The sequence below is a fragment of the Patagioenas fasciata genome, chromosome 2 (assembly GCF_037038585.1).
Source record: "Patagioenas fasciata isolate bPatFas1 chromosome 2, bPatFas1.hap1, whole genome shotgun sequence".
NCBI classification, from domain to species: Eukaryota; Metazoa; Chordata; class Aves; order Columbiformes; family Columbidae; genus Patagioenas; species Patagioenas fasciata.
In genome coordinates, this window is record NC_092521.1 from 160,984,033 (window position 1) to 161,003,336 (window position 19,304).

General features: G+C 40.1%; 1 protein-coding gene across 4 annotated transcripts in view; it reads right to left on the reverse strand.

The window, feature by feature from the left end:
* Positions 1 to 19,304, reverse strand: part of DPP6 (dipeptidyl peptidase like 6) — a 563,202-nt gene that overhangs the window by 71,754 nt on the left and 472,144 nt on the right. For all 4 annotated transcript variants that reach the window (XM_065831232.2, XM_071805326.1, XM_065831231.2 and 1 more), the window contains exon 8: positions 15,590 to 15,710. In XM_065831232.2, the coding sequence (XP_065687304.1) occupies positions 15,590 to 15,710 (121 nt within the window). The remainder of the gene's footprint in view (positions 1 to 15,589; positions 15,711 to 19,304) is intronic.

The window sequence follows — 19,304 nt, forward strand, 5'->3', positions numbered from 1 at the left end:
AGAGCCAGAACAACCCCGTCAAAGTTACAATTTCTCCTGCTCAGGGTTAGTATTCTGTCTTGCATCATTTTAAATTTCACAAAAGCACCAAAACTTTTCTGGTGTATGCCAGGCTTTCCCAGTTCACTATCTGCCAGATCAGCATCCATTTCAAATTCTTCTCACTAGCAAGGTCAAAATCAGATGCCCAAAATTCAGGGGTAGGCTCTTTAACAAGAGATGTCCCATACGTAGACTTGTGTTGTCACTCGAGCCATGCAAGCAGAAGAACGCCAACTTCCACCACTGCTCTGTGTCCAGCATTTATCAGTGGTGGCCATGAGCCAGAGCAGCAGCTTCAGTGACAAACCTGGCTAAGCCAGGGAAATTCCCAGGGAAATTTCCAAATCTACACCTTGCTCCATAGTGCTGGACAATAACCACATGATCTCCCTGAACCTTCTACTGACCCTCCCATCCTACCAGGTTTTATAACTTCAGTAGCTGATGAGACCTCCACAAGTCTCACCAGATGCCACATAATAGAGAAGAGTGCTTATTTAGCAGGAGACGATCCTAAAATATCTACATTTGGCTGGAAAGTCATTTATCCAGGGCATCATCATGCATGATACAACCTTCACAAGAAGTGCTAAATCATGGGGCTTTTAGACTCTTATCAAGCGTGGCCACTCATACAGACCTTTGGTCAATACACGAGGCATTGGGGGAAGAAGGGTAGAGAGGGTGGAGAGAAAAAAAAAAACCAACGTAATTTTAAAACACCATAATTAATCCTTTTCCTCCTGATGTACTGCAATTTTGTGCCGTGCCTCCGAGGGGCAGCACAGCCTCAGTTATCACAGCCAAAATCATTAAGCTATTGGGGACCGAGCTCATACCTCCTGTCCTGTTCTCGCAATTTCTAGCCTGCTGGTGTTACTCCAGAATAATACCTAACAGTCTCTGGGTTAGTATGGGTCAGTTCAATAATCAAGTAGAGTTTAATCTTTAAAATGAGATATTGAATCTTTTAAGTCATCTCTGTGCTACAGTCTGAGACAGAGACTGGAAAATCAAAACAAATGCAATAAATACAACAATCTCCAGATAATTCCCATCAAGTAAGATTTATTTCTATGCCTGTTTTCAGACTGTTGCCTGCAATTTCAAAAGCACAATAGCATGAAAACATAACGTTTTGCTTTTAGGAGCTGTTTTTCTTCAGTTCTATTTCTTACCAGTTTCTCAAATCTTTAATCTAGCTATCTTGAAAGCCTCCTTTAAATAATTGGTTTTGATCTAGTCTTACACAGTAGCAACCAATGCTGTTTTTTCTTTTTTTTTTTTTTTTTAATGCTATTGTTGTGAAATCAAATACAAGACAATGACTCAACTTTAAGGAAAAGCAAAGCTAATGTAGGAGGCAAATGTTTGTGAGTCATATGTGTAGAAAGGGAAGGACTTGGAGTGATTTGCTCCTGTTTTCTGGGATTTGCAAATCAGATAAGAGTCCATCAGACCCTCCATGATGCAGAACAGAAGTAACAGCCTGGCAGAGCTGGGGCACCTTGAACAGCAGACATTTGACCTCTGTTCGTAGGGTGCCCCTTTGGTTGGAAAGGCTCCTGCTCCTGTTGACATCACTTGTGACCAGCCCAGCTTTCCTACACATCGACTCACACAGACACATCTCTCCAGTTGTGCATCCCTCATGCCCTATGAGTGAACCTGAAAGGGACCTGCCAGTGGTCTGTGCTGGGGGAGCTCCCAGCAACACGCTGAGAAAAGCCAGATCTGAGGGTTTGTGTGATGCTCTGCATTTTATTTGGTGTCTAGGGGCCCAAGTGAGACTCTCACTTCAGTTTTGTGTCCTAATTTCTCTCATCTCATCTAAAACCAGGTCAATAATTGTGCCTCAGTTTGCCAGTTTCTAAAAAGATGGTAGTAATTCCTGTTCTATCAGGACATTATGTGAAGTTTTATTAATTGATGGTTGCAAAAGGCATTAAGATCAAGACAGAATAATTGCCTCAGTGAAGGTCATAATTAGACATGTACCAAGAGATACAGCTGAGTGTCATCTGCGATGCTCACTTAACCTCATTCTTGTATTTTAGCTCCAAGCCTGTGGGTGGTGAGGAGGAGAGTTGCTCTAACAAAGGTAACTGCTGTATTTAGCATGAACTTTAAGCATTTTGTTACACTGACACCTGAGCAACCCTGTGCAGGTGATGTTATACACATAAGAGATGAGAGAAAGGTCCATGCTACAGTGAAGAAAAGGACCTTGCAGGAGTATGACATCCTCTAAAGGGAATGTATGTGAGGCCACCAGAAATCTCTAGTCTGGGAGGAGCAGCTCACCCGGCTCTCCTTGGCTGCGGGTCAGCTCAGGGGCCACTGTTAATCTGATCAAAAAGGGGATTGTGAAAAGCTCATCCGACTCAGGCTGTGAAATCACGCTCTCGAATCCTAATAATTTCTACAGCAACCAGTTGTCACGTCACGAAGAATTACGATCTAAAGTTGGGGAGGAAAGAACAAGCTGACACAATTTCGTGAATCCCAAATCCTGCTGTAGGCAGAACTGGAAGGTCGCCTGCTTGAAAAATAATTATGTTTCTATATAGCATGCTCTAAAAAGTTCTTAGTGAAACACTGTATTTCCAAATGCAATAGAACTGGGAAATATCCCAAGATCATCAGAAGAATTTGAGAAAAATCAAAATAAATGCAGAGACTTTGGAGACAATTTCAAGAAGACATGCAACAGAATGATGGATTTTTGTACTCATAAAGCTTATAAATGACCTCATTTTAAAAACAGAACTTTAAAAAAATTCTTTTCTGCACTCTGTTCACTTTTTCCACTGAATATTTTATGTAGCAGAGTTTTGAATTCAAATTCAAGTCAAAAAAACCCCACAAACACACCACCAAAGAACCGACCATACACACTAACTAAAAGCAAAATGCGATTTCATCTCGCATTGCTTCTTTCTAATCAACGTGCTATCTGCACGCTATGCTTTCCCAGCAAATCGTGCATTTTTCTGACTGTTCGCAGCACTCCTACTGAATCCTGGCAGGGAAGCCCCCTGCTCCCAGCTTTCCACAGTCTCACCACATGGTGGCAACGTAACGTCCACCTTCCTGCTCAGGAGGTGGGTTGACTCTGATTTCCTCCTTCATCACTTGTTAACTCACTCTAATGATTATATTTGTAGGTGGCAATTACAGTCCTTTGCGTTTCTGCTTTCCATTTCCTCCAAAAATTTAATAGAGTATTGTTTGGTTTATTTTTCAAATAAACTCTGCAACATTTCCAAGGACATTAAACCCTGCTATAGCAGAATTTTTCTTCCAGCTAATGCAATATTGCATGTGTCTCTGATCTCTAATGAAGTTTTGAGGACCACTCTGGAATTATTCTTTTCTACCAACATGCATCCATATCCCTTCTGTATTAACTCTTACCCTCCAAGGTAGTATCTCTTTCCTTTAGTCTATGTTGCTTTTGCCTTTGTTGCCTCCTCAGAATTAAAAGTCTTAAATAATTTAAAAATAGCATAAAAATAATACATGAAACACATTAAAAAAAAAAAGAAAAATTAAGAATATGTACATAGAAATAAAACAGTAAAAGCTTCAGCCTGGAAAGGAAATACAGATGTGTAAGAAAAGGTGATCCTTGAGAGATCAGGCCTTTTTAAACCACACTAAGGACTAAACTTGTAGTCTTCATTTTAAGTGACTGTGCTACTCAGAAAATTTTTAAAATTAAATCTGTTACTCCTTCATTTTAAAATAGTTTTGAAGAGATAGTCTAGATCTAAAGTACAATGTAAACCTTTTTTTTTTCTGCATTTTTAAATAAGTTTGAAACACTCTGGACTTCAACTATTACCAGATCTCAAAAATCCTTTAAAAGCAAGAAGAGATTCCTTCAAAGTCCACAATGAAAGTATTTGTTAATAAGAAGCATTTTAAATAATTATAAATATAGCATTTAGCTCTTAGCAGCATTTTGTGTTGCTGTGCTGTTTGACGTGATTCAAAACAATAAGACTAAAATTTTCAAGTGCAGAGTGACATGAAAGAACTTTCATGATCTTAAAATTCTTTATGGTTGGGGATTAGGACACAAGTTTCTAGAGGAAAGGAAAGGAAAGGAAAGGAAAGGAAAGGAAAGGAAAGGAAAGGAAAGGAAAGGAAAGGAAAGGAAAGGAAAGGAAAGGAAAGGAAAGGAAAGGAAAGGAAAGGAAAGGAAAGGAAAGGAAAGGAAAGGAAAGGAAAGGAAAGGAAAGGGAAAAAAAGGTAGTCTAATCATACTTTGCAGATATTCAAACAACAGCTTGCTGAGCTGGTGGCACGAGCTGACTGGAAGTTTGATCATTCAGCAGCAAGACAACACAGGTGAACATGGAAATGGCCATGAGACCTTTAGAAGAAAAGTACTGTGAAAAATGACATCAAAACCAGCTCTACACAGCCTGGCTGTGCCATGGAAATATTTCTCAAAGTAGGAAACTCATTTTTCAATTGAAAGAGTGGAAAGCAGGCAGAGGGGCTGGGAAAAACATAAGTGGCTGGTGCTTTTCTTGCTGGAGGCTACAAATGTGAGCAGATGTAAAAATACTGCTTTATTCTTCAGTCTTATCCCCAGTATAGTAGCTGTGGTCTGGCTTTGCCATGGTGGGCAATGAAACCTGGCTTGTGATGTGTCACCTCCAGACCCCAGAAAATCACAGTGGATGCGGTCAAGGGCTGCAGGAGGCAGAAGCGAGGTGCAGGCTGGAGCAGTGCCTGCCTTGGCTTGCCATGGATTTGAAGGAAAACATAGAATCATAGAAAACACAGAATCATTTAGGTTGGAAGAGACCCTCAAGATCAAGTCCAACCATTAACCTAACACTGTAACTAAAAAATGTTCCTAAGTACCCCATCTACACATCTTTTAAACACCTCCAGGGGTGGTGACTCCATGACTTCCCTGGGCAGCCTGTTCCAATGTCTGACAACACTTTCTGGGAAGAAATTTTTCCTGATATCCAATCTAACTCTCCCCTGGCACATCTCCTACTGGTTACAGCATTGCTCAGTCCCTGCAGTCCTCAACACACATCCCAGGATATCAGGACATGATTAAAAAGGTTTCTGTCATCCATCTGGATTCAGTTCCTGCTGCCTCACGCTGGCTGCTTTGCACCACCACAGACCAGGAGCAGCTGGAACCTCTGCAACCTGCCCCACTGCAGACATAGGGTGTTTGCAGGCACCTGGTATTTACGACTTACCCATGTGAAAGTTTTAAGATCATCTTTAAAATACGCTATTTTTCTCCATTTTTTTTTTATTACTGTTAAGTCTGTGCCATAGTTTACCCTGTAGACCTGTACCCATCGAAGACTGGAAAACAGCTGGTGCAGAAGCTACACCATATGGTAGTAACTTATAGCAACATAAACTAATTGAGTGTTGAGGGTGATAAAATCCCTGGATGCTTTATCTTTCAGGAACTGATGGTATGTCAACCTGATTTTTAAAAATCTGCCCTAGTTCCTCAGTTCTGATCCAGAGCAAAACCAGGTAGAGTCACCTCCATGTCCTCATTGGTGTCAGCGTTGCAGTCACCACTGGGCTTGTTTTCCACAGTTTGAAAAAAACACCTTGTATTGTAGCACCCATATCCCTCATATACTAAAGATCTGAGGTCCAGTGGAGAGCTGGTAGCTCAAAATGCTGGTGCAAATAAGTCTTGTTTTCCCAGTGTTGGGATCTGAGCATGCTGGTTATCATTCCTCATGCAACCTCAAGCACACGCAGCACAGACAGGAATATTGAAGGTTGTTTTTCACATACAGTTTGGTTCTTTGTCTTTTGTTTTTTTTTTTCATTTCATTAGGACAGCTGACATGCACAAATTATGAGCTGACTTCTGACATTTTTTCTGATATTCTTCTGATTTTCCTGCTATTATACAACAATGGACAAGGCCAGGTCTCTAGTGAGAATTACATATCTCAGCAGAATTTTCATCCCTTTTATGTGGCTTTCATTCGTTCTAATTCAGACTATGGGGTTTTTTTTGCCATTTAAGCAGTTTTTGCACTGGTCCCTGAATTTCCATGAGCAAGGCTGCACCAAGGAAGAAGTGGTGCGTCAAAAAAAGTTACTTCTCAGGTCAAACTGATGGAATTCTGCACTACATAAAATTTCTATGGGTATCTTTCAATTGGTTGTTCTTTCTGACCTTTTAATCAATTCTTAATTGTAGCACTTAGAAAAAGTATTAAGTTTGTTGGGTTTTTTGTTTTGTTTGAGAAACATGTTTTTGCACGAAAAGTTCATGGACATCTTCAGAAGAAAACCACCAATTTCCCTCAGGGGAATAAATGAGGCAAATGTAAAGTTATTATGATAGAGAGCTCCATTCCCTACACCTATCCTATACAAGCAGCTTATGTGTATTTACCCTACTATATATAAAACCAGGTATTCTGTAACTTTTGAAGGAATATTCCATAAGCTCTTACAGTGACTTTGTAATCTCAGAGCCAACAGGTCTCAGTGCAAAGAAATCAGAAAAAGACATCAGAACTATACATAAAACCATATAATTGAAAGTCTAGATAGAAGCCTAAAGGAATCTTCTAATCCCCCCTTGCACTGAAATAGGATTGATGTTTATCTCAAGAACTATGACAAAAATCTGTCTAATTCACTCTTAGAAATCCCTCAGGACAAAGATCCCTATAGTATCCCTGGGCAACATGCCCTAGCAGACGTATTTCCCCCCAATATTAATGTACATAGTTTTTGTACAAATAAACCCAATTCTTCTAATCTTCTCCAACATTCTACAGCATGGAAAACTGTTTTGTGTGCCACAGCCTCCAAGCTCAATTCTACTAACACAAAAATGATGCATTTTTGTTTTATCTGCAGTGAACCTGATCACCTAAATGTAGTCTCTGTGTTTTATCATAACAAACAACATATATGATTTTATTGAGGAAAAACATAGCTCTCAAAAATGAGTGAATTTGCAAATACTTTCTAACTTTCACATTCTTTTCATTTTACTTTTTTTTTTCCTTTTCCCCTGGGAATAATGTCAGTTTAAGATATTTCCTTTGCAACCCTGATAGTGGACATAAAGCATGAATATTACTGCAAGGCTCTTGCATTCAGCACCCTGGTGCAGATCCAGAGCAAGTATTAATTTCCATGGAGTTATTCCCGACTTAGCACTGCACAGGTCAAAATTAATCCTGCAATATTTAAAATGCTAGTACAATAATTAGTTAGTAAAAATACCAGCATAATCAGAAAATGAGGACACAGATCTCTATTGGTGTATTTCACCCAAGGCTACTGTAATGAATTCGGTGCAGAGAAATAGAACTCATGTACAAGCAGAAATCCATAATAGCTCTGTTATACAACTTCTAATATGCCATTTTTTGGAAATATTTGTCTCAGTAATATAATATCTATTTCCAGATACCTACCAGGTGCTACTTTCATACTCTGATACAGTTCTATGTATTTTATTTGTAAATTTTTCATTTTTATTCACATACTCCTGCTTAAACAGAACAGGAGCTAACAAATTGGGTTTAATTTGGTTGCAAACTGGGTAGCTCTTTTCTCACATAAGGTAATTGAAGAGGTAACAGTATCCCTGACAAAGCAGTGGTGGTGAAATAACAGTGGAAAAGAGATTCTACCACAGCAGCTGGTAAAATTTTGTGGGAAGTTGCACATCCCAACTAAATCTCCAGAGATAAAGAAAGACTTAGTCTGGATTTAAACTGCAGTAACTGAACACAATTTGTGCTTTTGTGTTTGCTGTATAGTCTGCAAATCAATTTTCAGGAAAAGCTTCATATAAGTTTCAATAATCTCTTTAATCACATAGCCAAGCAGACCTGAACAAGTCACTCGCAATTTGTTGCAATGCAGATGAGTGTTGCCTTAACTTAAAAGATTAAAACACTGGCAACAGCAGAAAGTGACATTTTTATTTTAACTATTACTGCAAGCATATAGAAATCATGCAACAATGACTGCATGATTTAATCCAACAAAGAAACAACTTCATCCAGCAAAGAATGAATTGCAAGACACTGTGTGGAACTATAAGAAACTACCTAAAATGTTACAAAACCAGTTTGGACTTATTTAAAGTTTTCCCTCTGTGACCATGCTGGTATCATGTCTGAAACACAGTACCTAATTCCACAAAGGAGAATTTTCTTCTCCATTATCAGCCTGACCTGAGCTAACAAGAATGCCTCTAAGCACGATGCCAAGAGAAGCATCAAGACTCAGAGCTCTTCCTCAAGAAATGCACTTTCAAATATAGGACCTCTGTGAAAAAAAAGACAGCAAGCTGCGGGGCAAATACAAACAACTCATAGAATCATGGAATCATTTTAGTTGGAAGAGAGCCTCAAGATCATCAAGTCCAACTATTAACCTAACTCTAGCACTAAACCTAAGAATCCCTAAGAATGTCATCTAAATACCTTTTAAACACCTCCAGGGATGGTGACTCCACCACTTCCCTGGGCAGCCTGTTCCAATGCCTGACAACCCCTTCCATGGAGACTTTTTTCCTCGCTGAAATCCTCCTGACTTGGAGCACTGGCAGTGGCTGACTGACCAGCAACATTTGGATGGACATCTGGCTTCCTTCCACTGCCCCAAGGAGATCACTGACCACAGTAAATAACATTCTGTTTTCCTTCCAAAAGCCATCCTGAAGCCTGAATGATGGCGATCCAAAAATTAGAGGATGACAGGTGTTGGCTTTGGCTGGCAGCCTCATTCCAAACAACCTTCTGCAGAAAGGGAAGGTTAAAGACTGGGCTAGAGCTGGCAAGGTTTATCGTGGTGCAGTGCTGGATTTTGAAGCCAGTCCAGATAGCAGACATTTTAAAGTTTTCAGGAGCTTGCTGATTTCTAGGCAGGAATTCGCAATGTGCATTAAAAATGGGTCAGTTTTCCCTGACCTTAGCCAGAAGGGCCAGAAGCCTGTTTCTGGTGACACAATCTATAATATGAGCTTCCCTATGACAGTGGAACCTCCATCAAAGCGAGAAGGTGAGTGAACTTCTACCAAACCTTTCATGAGATGATCTGGCAAAATTTAAGGCTCTCTTTTCCTCTAATTTAACATGAATAAGGCAAAATAATATTGCATCTAGTTCACCTTCCTTGCAACAGAATTAACTACAATGGAAATATCCACTTCAAACACATAGCTGAGGCCAAGAGCAGCTCTTTATTCTTATTTTGACTGCAACTGAAACAGCCAGACTTTATGTACATTTGGTATAAATGACCATGCAAAAGAAAGTCCACAAAAAATAATCACCTACTTTTTCGACAGGCAGCTAAATAATGGCTAACTGGGAATTGTACGGCCCCAAGCGCAATACAACAGCTGCATGTTCTGAATACACAACACTGAATCATGTCCAATATGCAAAACAGAGGAAAGCTTGATATTTTAATGCGGTGACAATGTCACTGAAGCAGGACACTGGCTTTGTATCTCACCTGAACGAGCACAGAAGTGAGGGAACAAATTCTACGCAGCTTCCCCAGAAGCTCTGAATAACACCAACACGTACTTGAAGACAAACTACTGACATTTAGACTTGGGGTGCATCTGAAGCCATTTCCTAGTTCCAAGTATTTCCCTACCCTCCCTTACCCCATAGCAGGTGTATAGAACTGGAAATGTATCCATGTTCATGAAATATTTTCTTGGTGACTGAAAATGTGAAATTCTTAAAAACAAATTAAAATCTGTATTCACTGTCCCAGTGATTCTTCACATACTTTGTCAAAATCATTTGTAGTCCCATTAAGGCTGGGACCTATTACTATCTGGAGCCCTGGCTTTAGAATTCTTTTGGCAAGAGATCTATTTATCCAGAGTGTCTTAAAAAATTCAGCGATGACTCAGTCTAATTCTTCATGTCATCCTCCCCCACCAGGTCTCGGAGCTACTAATTACTGGGAAAGGTTAGCCCTGCACTGTGAAATATTAGGATCTCTGATCTCCTCCTCTGGTGGCACTGAACAGGAATTTTAGGAGTTACTTGCTTTCAGCCTCACTATGAATGTCCCTTTTCAAATTCAGGTATAATTTGCCCATCAAAGTTTCTGTTTCTAAGCAGAATTTCGGTGTTCTCATATTATACAATGAAAAATTGAGCAGATAGACAAATTAGGTAAGGCACTGTTTCAGCAGACTTACCTAGCATTTTTCCAATATTAGGACCATTTACAGAATCCCAGGATTAATACTTCTAAACTTAAGAAATGTATCTACTTTAGTTGCTTGAAATACTATAAGTATAAAAGATACTGCTCAAAATAACTGCTATTCGATCTGGCAGCTGCTACCAGGCACTGCACTTCTGAGACCAGTCACACATGTTCTAAATATACCCTCTGATTTTTGCGAGATGTTGATTCAATTATGGAAAAGACTTTTCTTTATTACTGTGTTCTTTCCTCTCTTTATGAAATCTAGAAAAGGAACAGAACCACTATTAGCATGAATCAGCCAGCAGCTTTGGATATGTAGTTCCCATAAGCGCAGAGGGAGTTTCAGGGAAATGTTATGTGAGGGGAAATTTGGAGACTTTACTAGATCTTGCAGCAAAAAATACTGCAGTTTCATTGTCTTAATGACGATGACATCCTGGCCTCTCCCACCAGGTGTCACTGCAAAGTCACATAAGAGAATCTGTTGGTGATAAGATGCAGGCAGAAAGAAGATTAATAAGGCATACGAATCATCACTGAAGAAGAGTCTGTTTTCACTCCTCCTCTTGCTCCCTAGCCAAAAATAAAGCACAGCAACACCACTGTGCATTAAACTCAACAAAGCAGAATATCAATTTTAAATGATGGGTACGTTTAGCTCATATTGTAGAAGAGTTTTAAATGCATGCATTGTGAGGTGGGACTGGTGCTTGGCAGCCAGATGTGGTTCTCTCTGACGTGAGGATGAGGAGACATCCAGCTGAGACATCACAGGCATGGTTGTAAGGACTAAATCTGGAATGGGGATGCTGACTTTGAGAAGATTTTTAGAGACTAACAGGACAAACACTTCTGATCACTCTGACAGTGACATGAGATGAGGGAATAACTCACATGCAATCCTTCCTTTTGCAAGCCAAGTCCCTAAAAACCAAAATGTGTCCTGCAGACCAAGTTGTAAAATAGCTTCTAAGGGACTACTCTTACATCTGAGGACACATGCAGCAAAACATAAGGAAAAACCCTCAGTTTCAGGCTCCACAGATGGAACAGGCTCATCTATAGGTCAAATCCTTCCTTCTCCTCCCACTGGTAACAGGAGCACACACCACCATGTCACATCCTGTCCCCCCTTGACTTCCAACTGTGCATTTAGCAGCAGAGCACAACTCCAGAAATCTCCCAACCTTATCTGTGAACACAGAATTCCTCAAAGGAGGTCACACCAGGACTTTGTAGCAGTGCAGCTCTGAAAAGGTCCCTGTCCTGCTCAGCAGAGCCACATAAAGGGACCACGGATTACCCTGCTGGGGTGTCCCCAGCCTGTCGTCAGGCTGCCAGCACAGAGGAAGGTCGTCCTGTCCCATTCCCCAGGATTCAGCATCACACAATTCCAAACTCAATGAGCTTCCAAACCACAACAGAGGAACACCACATTCTCCTCTTTGTCGCTTAGCATGGTCACACAGGTGACCGCAGAGCATCTTGCTGCCACTCCTCCTCACATCTGAACAGTCTCTCCAAATGCCCAGTAGCAAACAAAGGTACTTTAATTACATCACGACAGAATTAATTTCCATTGACGAATGCTCTAATAAAGTGTTTAAATGAAATTAATTTTACCTGCACTTTACTTTTTAAAATGCATATTACTTTTGTTAAAGTATATATCTATATAAAGAATACATAAATACCCTTACCCTATAGCTTTGGAAGTACTTTGTGCTAAACCACGACTTGGTTTAAAACTATCTTTAAGCCTCCTTGCTAAAGCATATTCTCAAACAAACAATGTTCACACAGCAAAATGAAACATAAAACACTTCGCTGGTGCTATGCATTTACATGGTTAGCTGGTTTCAGCTGCGGAACTTTAAAACTCTCTTTTATAGAATATCACTCCGTTTTAGTAAAAGCATCTATCAGGCACAGCTCTGAAAATGTTAAGGCAGACTATGAAAACATTGTCAATGCTTATTTTAGTAATAAACCCCACGTTTAATCTATGCTTTCATGATACAGTAATCTATGTATCAATCTATAACCTTCCAGCTAAATGCACTAAGTAGATTAAGCTCTGATTGATTTGAAATGTTTTTCACTATATTATCAAAAGTCTACAGATCAGCATAAATACCTCAAAGAATTTTTTTTCCCCTTTGGCAGATTTACAAAAGCAGAGCTTAACTTGAATTGAAATGAACTTCTGCATTTTTCCAGGGCAAAAAGCCTGTCAAATCTACTCGAGATCTGCTCTGCCTCTGCACTGGGTAAAAACCTGTGATTAATAGCACAGTGCATCAATTCTGTCGTGACAAAAGCAACCACGTTATGAAGAAAAGTGTTCCCTCTGGGTCTACCATTCATAAGAAGAGTCAGGAGTTACCCCAAACGGTGGCACTGCTGGTACTGCAGTCTGCACAGCGTGCTGTTGGGGGGCATTTTTGTCGATGTTCTCTTGCTGATTGTGATAAAAGACCTTAAAAACTGGTTTCTTCTTCAAATAGAAAACATGAAGCTGTTGGTTTTTTTGCATGCTGTATTTAGCGAAATGAGAAGCAGGTCATGAGCTGTGACAGTGACCCGGTTGCTGCTGCCGGAGGTGGCGAACTTCAGCAACAAAAAGAGCAGGCAAGGGAAAAGAAGTGCACTGAACTCTCAGTGATTCTGTTTCAGCATTTCTCACAGCTCCTTTGCAAGTCTATCTGCTGATGATGGCTGCACAGATGGAATGAGATTTCTACATATGCTCAGCATCCCTTCTGGTAGCTCAGTGAGACGGTGACAGCGCAAACAAACATGGGTCTGAGCATCCCAAACAGCTTGGTTGGGGAGGTGGGGAAGACATGTCTACAGACATCAGTGGGAATGGGGGAAGAGAAAGAATAGCCCTGAGGTGGTAAATTTTGACCTTTGCCCAGATTTAAAACAATTTCGGTCAGGTAAGTTTGGATTTAAAATATTTCAGTTTATCCCACTGAAGAGGTGGTACCCAAGAAAAGAAGTTGGAAAAATAAAGGTGCCAGTAAGTGTGCTGGCAGAGCATGCCAGCTGCTGCTCGGGTAAAACTTCAGCCTCAATGACAACACCACCTGAATTCCCACGGACTCCGGTGGGGCAATGTCATCCATTACCAAGCGGTCCTCGTGCATTTACCTTCATGCAATACTCTATTTCTTCTGGGATCCCCCTCCATTCATCCACAGATTGAGAGAGCTGACATGGGGACGCTGCAGACCCATCCGATCCCACGGCCTCATGGTTTGTTCATACGTTTGCCACAAATGCCCAGTCCTGATTCCAGTCCAAGCTTCACCTCCATGAAGACGGCACAAGTGATACAGTGCACAAGAGGGAGCTCAGCTCCCACAGTCCAGCTCTGGATTTGATTTTGGATTCACCACCCCATCACCTGGGAACATTTTTATCTCAGCTTTTCCTTTGGGTACTTCTACACCTTGCTTGTGAAGTAAGATAAGTTTTTATTTCAATATAAGCCATACTTGGGCACAAAGTGACATCTCCAAAAGGAGTATATATCCAGATTTCTGCAAAATGTTCTCTCAGTGAATAGCAGGTTCAGTCGTCCTATTCTGTGCATGTTGCTCAGAGAGGTTACAGAAGCTGCCTTGATATATCCAGACTGTATTTGATCATAGATTCACTTCTTATCCCAGTACATTAACATAAAGGTAACAAGGAAGTTCATTATAAAGGACAAACCTGAAAGTCAATGTCAGCCAAGAAATTGCCTGAGCAATCCCATAATTGAATAAAAATATGTATCAGCAAAACACAAGTGTCACCACAGGTTTGCCAGGGTGCTTGAAGCTCACCGGCTTGACAAACTCCTGTCAGCATCGTGCTGCGTCCAAGACTCTACAAGAAGACCTTAGGTACTAAATGATGTTTATCAGCAAAATACAGGGACTAATATGCTAATTTGACCTACAGAGTCAAACACGCCTGCCCACAACTTCAGCAACAAATTAATAAACAAACAAAAATTAAAGACAATTAGCATTTTGTAATTTTTTAACCACTCCTCTGGTTACGAAGTATTTCACAAAGAGGACATTCACTTGCAAATATTCTGTGGTACAGCATAAACACACATTTAAATATAAAAAGTAATTTAAACTGCTATCAGATTTTTCTACTAATGTGTTTGAAGAGTTTATTTATGGGACCAGCTTCTCTGGGAGTGGCAAACAAAATAATATATTTTAATTTCCCCATTTTTGAGTCCAACAGCACCAGTTTAGCTGCGATCCAGAGTAATTTAGGGAGTGATTCATATTTTTACACTGATTAATGGTGAATGGCATTTTGCCATCTATTTTCTTCCATTATACCCCATGGAAACTGGGAGCAGCCAACAGAGCATGGTTAATAGATATATCTGGACACATATATCTGTAGAGGTAAGGAAAGCTTGGGACTGTGCTGGGACCTGCAGGAAAATGTGTGACTTTAGAGGGAAACTGGGCCACAGGAAAGAGACACTGCCAGGTCCCAAACCCAAGAACCTTGTGAAAAGGAACTGCAGGCAGCATTAGCCGGCCACAGAGAGGGGGATGCATGTTGTGTACATGTTATATAAATATATACATGTGCGTTAATTTTAATTCTCATAAAGTGTTAGCTTAAAAACTATAATATTCCCCGAAAAAACTGGGGATAGCTGGGATCCTTTCCTAAGCGAGTGAGCAGGTGAGATTATTTTGCTCACAGACACCTCAAGGGCCATCTACCATCTGAAAGGACCAAAGTAAAGCAGTGCTCCAGTGATGACCCTCTACCCCATCAGGCCCATTTTCAACAGAAATAAGCCAGTTACCGCAATGACCTGTTTGCTTTTAGGAGTTTTTTAGGTAGCAAGATCTGGGCAGCTTCCAGGGCCCACCTAGAGATGTGGAAAACAACCAATCAAGTAAAATTGTTTCCTCGCTTCTTCCTTTAAAAGAAAACCCCTTTTCCTCCTCATTTCTGTCCTTTTCTGTGATTTGAAAACTGGCATGTCTATGAGTGATTGCAGATGCCATTAAATAATGAAGCAGTTCTGTTCATTAAAGCTTGGTGATTTATTACCTTTGGACTACGGGAAAGAAAAACAGTCTGAAAACAGAATTCTTACATCATTTCACATTATTTCCAGTCCAACACTTCAGACAACTGTTAGAATAGCAGATTTTCAGCTCTGTGGCCCACCAGTTCTCAGAAATGCAATGCTGAACATCTAATTCCAGCCAGTTCTGTAAATCTAGAGTGTAACTTAAACTCATAACTAACTGCTGCCCTAAATGTCATGTCCTACCTTCATACAGCCAGTCGCTGAGCCCATTGAAAATAACACCTTCCTTTCCTGTGGAGACCACTCGGATGGCTTGTTTCCCCACATGGGCACAGTAATAGATGTTATTCTCAAAGATAAATATCTGATTTGAAGGGAAAAGAAAAAGAGAACAGCATTAAGCAGTGGCTCCATTATAAAAGGTTGCATTTTGCTTTTACAATAATTGGCAGTACAAAATCACATATCACATTTTTATGGTGTCTTTTGTCAAGAAAAGTATTTCCACAGCTTGCTTCCAATGCCATCATCTAGTAGAAAGGTGCTAATTTATTATACAAGAAACCAAAGTTGGTCCTTTGATACAAGCTTTATTTTTCTTGCTCCTGTCTTCATTTCAGAAATTGAGCAGCGCAGTTAGAGGGCATGAAATGAAGAATGGCAGCACTCAGGATTTTGAAAAACTAGTCCAGGACACGGTAGCAGCTTGCAGAGCTGATGGTGATGCATGTACTGACTGAACGGGCTACTGGAAACGTCTTCTTGTTTGTTTCCACCTGCTCCCATTTCCTTAAAACACGACTGGCAATCTATTAAGTGAATTTGAATTCAGTTTTTAATGCAGATGCAACAAGACAACATGAGCTATGGAACAGGGGGTGGTCTCCGTGACCGCAGCATGCAGGGCAACAAATAAGGCACAACCTCCATAAGGAGGTTGATGTTTTGGCTGGGGAGGGGGTGCACATGCTCCAAGGACTCAATGGGGTGTCCTAGACCTCCTGCCCTGCCCTGGTCACCCAGTCACCTTCCTGCAGGAACCAGGGTGGATGGGACAAAGGTACCCATGGGGTCTCACCTCCCTGCCAGCGTGGATGCAGCCTCCCATAACCCTCAGCCCATCTTTGGAAGCTTTTCCTCTCCTGTTGCAAAAATCAGGCGGCTTCAGGCTGCTGAGAAACTGAATGATCAAAGTGTCATGGGATCTCACAGCTCCCTGGGACAGGTCCGCACCAAGGGTTGCTATAGGGTACCTCAGCCTCTGCAAACACCTGCTCACACAGCTGTCTATGGGAAAGCAATCCCATCCTGAAGAAGAATTTATAAATACAAAATTCTTATCAATCATAAACCTTTCAATCTGAGTTTGTCAGGAAAGGAGTCTAACATAAGACTCCTAAATAAACCTCCTGCGTTTTTTTAAAGCTAATTTCATGTGAGTCATTATATCTACTGCTATGAGAATGCTTTTGGGAATCCGGTGGTTTATTTAGGTGTTTAAATGCTAATGAGTAAGCAAAACTTTAGCCAGCCACTTAAAAAAAATATTGGTCCACAGCATCAGTCTTTATCATCTGGTTAAATGCTTTGCTGATGTCACAGATCATCTCACATCCTCGCCCCAAAGTGAATTATATCCTGCTCGAAGTAGGACTCATGTTTTGAATCTATTTTTAAACTCCATTCAGACTTCAAAGAAGTACTGAACGGGGTGTCAGAAAGACATTTAGACTGAAAGACAAATCATTAATATAATTTAGCAGACATTTACAGATGGGGTTTTGTGCACCTGAAGATACTGAAACAAATGTTAAGTATCTTTACCACGATGCTAGAATGCACTTTCTCATGTTACACTCATGAAAATATAGAATTGGGAAAAATATTTGCTTTCAGCTTCTGTTTCACTTCCTATTATGGTATGTGTTTCACCTAAAGATGAGCTGGAAAGATTCCAGAAGAAAGTATAGATCCTAATTTGATTTTGGCAGCAGTTACAGCAACTTTGCCTAAAGGTAAAAAGTATGACTGCAACTGTAGCTTGCTTTTATTCCTTTGGCCTGCAGGGGGTTTTAAACTAAGACAGGCTGCATCCAATTAATGTTTTTTGAAAGTGAAAAATATGTTGTGGAAGATATTACATTCTCTTTCCTACTTTGATTTTTAGTAAGCAGAGGAGCCAGATGAGTGATGCCAAGTAAAGAATTTTCTGCGTTAGCCAGTCGGCATATGGGAAGGCTCCTGAAGCTTAAATGTACATAAAAATCAGGAAGACTAAGCAGTATAAGGTACTCTGGGGCCAAACAAATCCAAATCTCTGTGTCCAATGTCCAAGAGCTAAACATGCTGGGCATGATGGGGTGGGAGCTCTTCTGTGACAGGCACACATTCAGGTGGAGTTATTCAAGCAATGCAACCCATCCTCTGCCTAGCTTCTCGCAGCAAATGAAGGTTTTTGCAATATTTTGTACTGTATTAAATTTTAAATGAATCTACAAGTGAAGTAAAGAAGGTGGATTGACAACCTGTCCCTGCTCTTTGCTTTGTAAAGCATTGCAATGCTTTCTGTCTTCACTATTTTGTCTTTCGAAGCTTCACTGCACTAATCAGGTTGCATGAGGTATATGGTAGCTGCAATGGAAAAATTAATATAGTGTTCTGACTTCAAACTGTCTCCCATATAATTCAGAGCCAAACTGCAGCACCTCATAGAGAATTTAAAATTATCCTCCTTACAGTGTCTTGTACCCTAAAAATGTCAACCATAATCAAAATAAAAGATAACTGAAGCACCACAAGGAAGATTTCTGTGTAATGTATCTTATAAATTAAGAAAAAGCTTTTGAACTTGTGTTATTCATCAAAATGAAATGTCTTTGGATTACTTCACATTCTGGGTTAGAAAGATATTAGATGATATTATGAAATACCTACATATTTTGACTTCTTACGGTTTTATGACATCAAAGCAGTGCTTTCTATTAAATGATCAGAACTTCTTCAGCTAATAAGAGGATAATATTTTTTTGTAAAGAAATAATAAAAAAATGTACAGACAACACTTTCACATTATTTGATGCTTGCTTTACATAGCAGTTCTAGACTAACATAAAATGACAACAGAAGGGGTCAAGCGCAGTTTTATGTCTCTCTCCGTACTGGAGAGGAAGCGCAGACTCAGAATTTCTGGCGTCTTTTCTTTTGGTGTGCATATTTGCACAAGACGTTACCCATAATATTCTTGCTATGGATATGCCTTTTATCATGGACAGCACATAAAAGTCCAGCACTGAGCGTAACTAATGGTATGGAAAATAAACCTGTGGTATGTTGGGAAGATATCCCCACATTAAATACCACACTCCTTTTCATCATGACATATTCAACTCAGGGGAAAGAGAAGATATTCTGAAAGAAGTAAGAAGAATGGAACCACTCCCAGATAAACTGAAGAAACAAGTTACTAACTATATAGAGTGAACAAGGAAGACATAAGCTATCCAAGATAATGAAGAGGAAACAGAAAACAGGAAAAGGATATTTTCACCCTTTTGCTTTTCCAAAACAGGCAAACCAATGAAACCTAGAGGAAAGTTCTTTAAAAGTGAATAATTCCCCTCCAAGCCTGAACTCAGAATTAACATGTGGAACTTCCTGCTACTGATGTAACAGAAGACAAGAACTTTGCTCTCTTCCCGCTGGATGTTATAATAGGGTTCAAAAGAAGAAATACTTCTTAACAAAGATAACTGGAATGTCTTGGAGAACTAAGATAAAGTGTTGTTTGTTTGTTTGTTTTAAATAGCTCACTCCAAGGGTAATAAAAATCAATGGGGATTTTGCTGTTGGCTTTGTGTGGCTCAGGATGTCACCTGAAACTTTCAGCATAAGATAAAACCCCTTTAGCCTCAGGTATCAACGTACCACTAACTTGTGTGAGCTGGGAAGAAATCTCTGC